Source organism: Alligator sinensis, unplaced genomic scaffold, assembly GCF_000455745.1.
Source record: "Alligator sinensis unplaced genomic scaffold, ASM45574v1 scaffold769_1, whole genome shotgun sequence".
In the NCBI taxonomy this organism is placed as follows: Eukaryota; Metazoa; Chordata; order Crocodylia; family Alligatoridae; genus Alligator; species Alligator sinensis.
Genome location: NW_005843322.1, coordinates 75,310 through 77,196, shown reverse-complemented (window position 1 = coordinate 77,196; position 1,887 = coordinate 75,310). Strand labels below are relative to the sequence as shown.

The following is a 1,887-nucleotide window of genomic DNA, read 5'->3' as shown; positions in this document are numbered from 1 at the left end:
CGGCTGGCCGCCGCCAGCGCCGCCAGGCTCAGCACCAGAGCGAGCACCCCCTTCATGTCTGCGGGCGCCGAGGAAACCCAACTGAGCCGCCTGCCCCGGGGCAGCGCTGATAACGCCCGGTGTTGATCTTGGTCGTCTATTAACTAGCTCCCGCTCGCCACCGCCCCCTCCGGCCCTGTCCATTTGGGACTGAGGTCACGCTGCGCTGGGGAAGAGCCCGCAGACGGTGCGGGGATCAGGGCGATGCCCGCATCCTGGCAGCCTCTCCTAAGGGGATGCTCCCCCAGCTCCCACCCCAAATGGCCACGGACCCATGCGTAGGCCTTGCCTCCCCTCCCAACTCCCCTCCCGAGCCGGCAGGGCGCACCCTGACAACCCCCATGGATGGGGAGTCGTGCCGCTGCTGGATGGACCCTCCCCTCCCAGGCACCTTGCACAGGTGTAAATGGATGCACCTCTGAGCCCCGAGCGGGGGCCGGGACCCCCACCCTCACGCCCCCGGGGACGCGCCCAGGGTCCAGAGACGTTTGCCGGCTCCACTCCCTGCAGAAACCCTCCCTGCTCCAGCGCCCGAGGCCGCTCAGCGATGCCAAGACGTTGCAGATCTCTCCGGGGCAATGCCAGGCTTGCTCCCTGCACGCTGCTCCGCACCCTGCCAAGCCCGACGCCCCTCCGGCCCCGCGTTTCCCACCCCCTCGGCTGGACGGGTTTGTTTTTTTCCACGGTGTTTTTCAGGAATCGGTCACTGGGTTTTTATCAGAAAACCAACAACTCTCCCTGCCCGAGAGAGACGAGCAAACACGCCCCTGAGGTGCCGAGGCGGGCAGGCGGGCGGGCGGGGACCTCGCGGGCAGAGGTCAGTGCCTGCGAGCGCAGGTCGGCAGCCGCTCGGGGGGAGGCGACGCGTTACAAACGCACACGCAGGGCGGGCGGCTGGGTGTCGGAGGCCCCGCGGGTCACACGCGTTTGGAAGCTGGAGGATTCCCAGAATTAGCGGAGCAACGTTGCCGTGGGGCGGCCGAGCCCTGCGCACGCTGACGCCAGCTACACCGTTCCTCCGCTCCTCGGCCCTGCCCGCGACAGGCGCCCTCGCCGTGACGACGACCAGCGTCCTGGGCTGCGTGGACACATCTGGCGTCCGGCGTCCAGCTGTGCAGAAAGGACGTGGACACATTGGAGAGAGTCGGGGTCTTGTTTTCGGCTGCGCGTCGTCATGGACGCCGGCCCGTGCGTGGAACGGCGCTGACGGCGTCTCCGTCGTACAAACGCTCAGCGCCCCTCGTGTTGGGGGCGCCGCCCTGGCCTCCCTACGGCCGCTCTAGCGCGTCTCTGTGCTCCGCGTGGCTGGAGGGCGGCCGTTCTGGTGCGTCTCCCCCGTCTCTATGGTCCTGAGGAGACGCCGCCCGGGCCCGTCTCTATGGTACTCGGGGGAGGGCGCTCCCCCACGTCTCATAGCGCTCTAGCCCGCCCCTGGGGTCTCTATGGTGCCGGCGGAAGGACGCTCTGGCACGTCTCTATGGTGCTGCGGAGGGCGCTCTAGCCCGCCCCCGGATCTCTATGGTGCCGGCGGAAGGGCGTTCCGCCACGTCTCTATGGTGCCGCGCGGGGCCGCCCTAGGCCGCCCCCTCGCCTGCTCCACGCACCTCCTCCTTCTCCGTGACGTCACCGCTCCCGGAAGTGCCCCTCCCTCCCACGACCAGTTCTCCCATGAGGACTGGCGGCCTGTCTTGCCCGTTCTCGCGGGATTTTCTCTTCCCGTCGTGCTTTGCGGGGCACCGCCTGCAGCTTCGGCGGGGGATCCGTGACGTCACCACGCCGCCGCGCGACGTCACAGGTCAGCGGGGCCTAGCGCGGGGCTGAGCGGCCTGGTGCGGGAGCCGGCGGGTT

The 1,887-nt window shown here is 69.3% G+C and overlaps 1 protein-coding gene across 1 annotated transcript in view; it reads right to left on the bottom strand.

Annotated features, from left to right (window-relative positions):
• RARRES2 (retinoic acid receptor responder 2) overlaps positions 1–1,831 on the bottom strand; it is a 5,109-nt gene extending 3,278 nt beyond the window's left edge. Inside the window, 1 exon segment of the mRNA XM_025194846.1 lies at positions 1–1,831. This exon segment is cut by the window's left edge and continues 1 nt beyond it. Within this exon segment, the coding sequence (XP_025050631.1) occupies positions 1–56 (56 nt within the window). The 5' untranslated portion in view covers positions 57–1,831.
• Between the last annotated feature and the right edge of the window lie 56 nt (positions 1,832–1,887).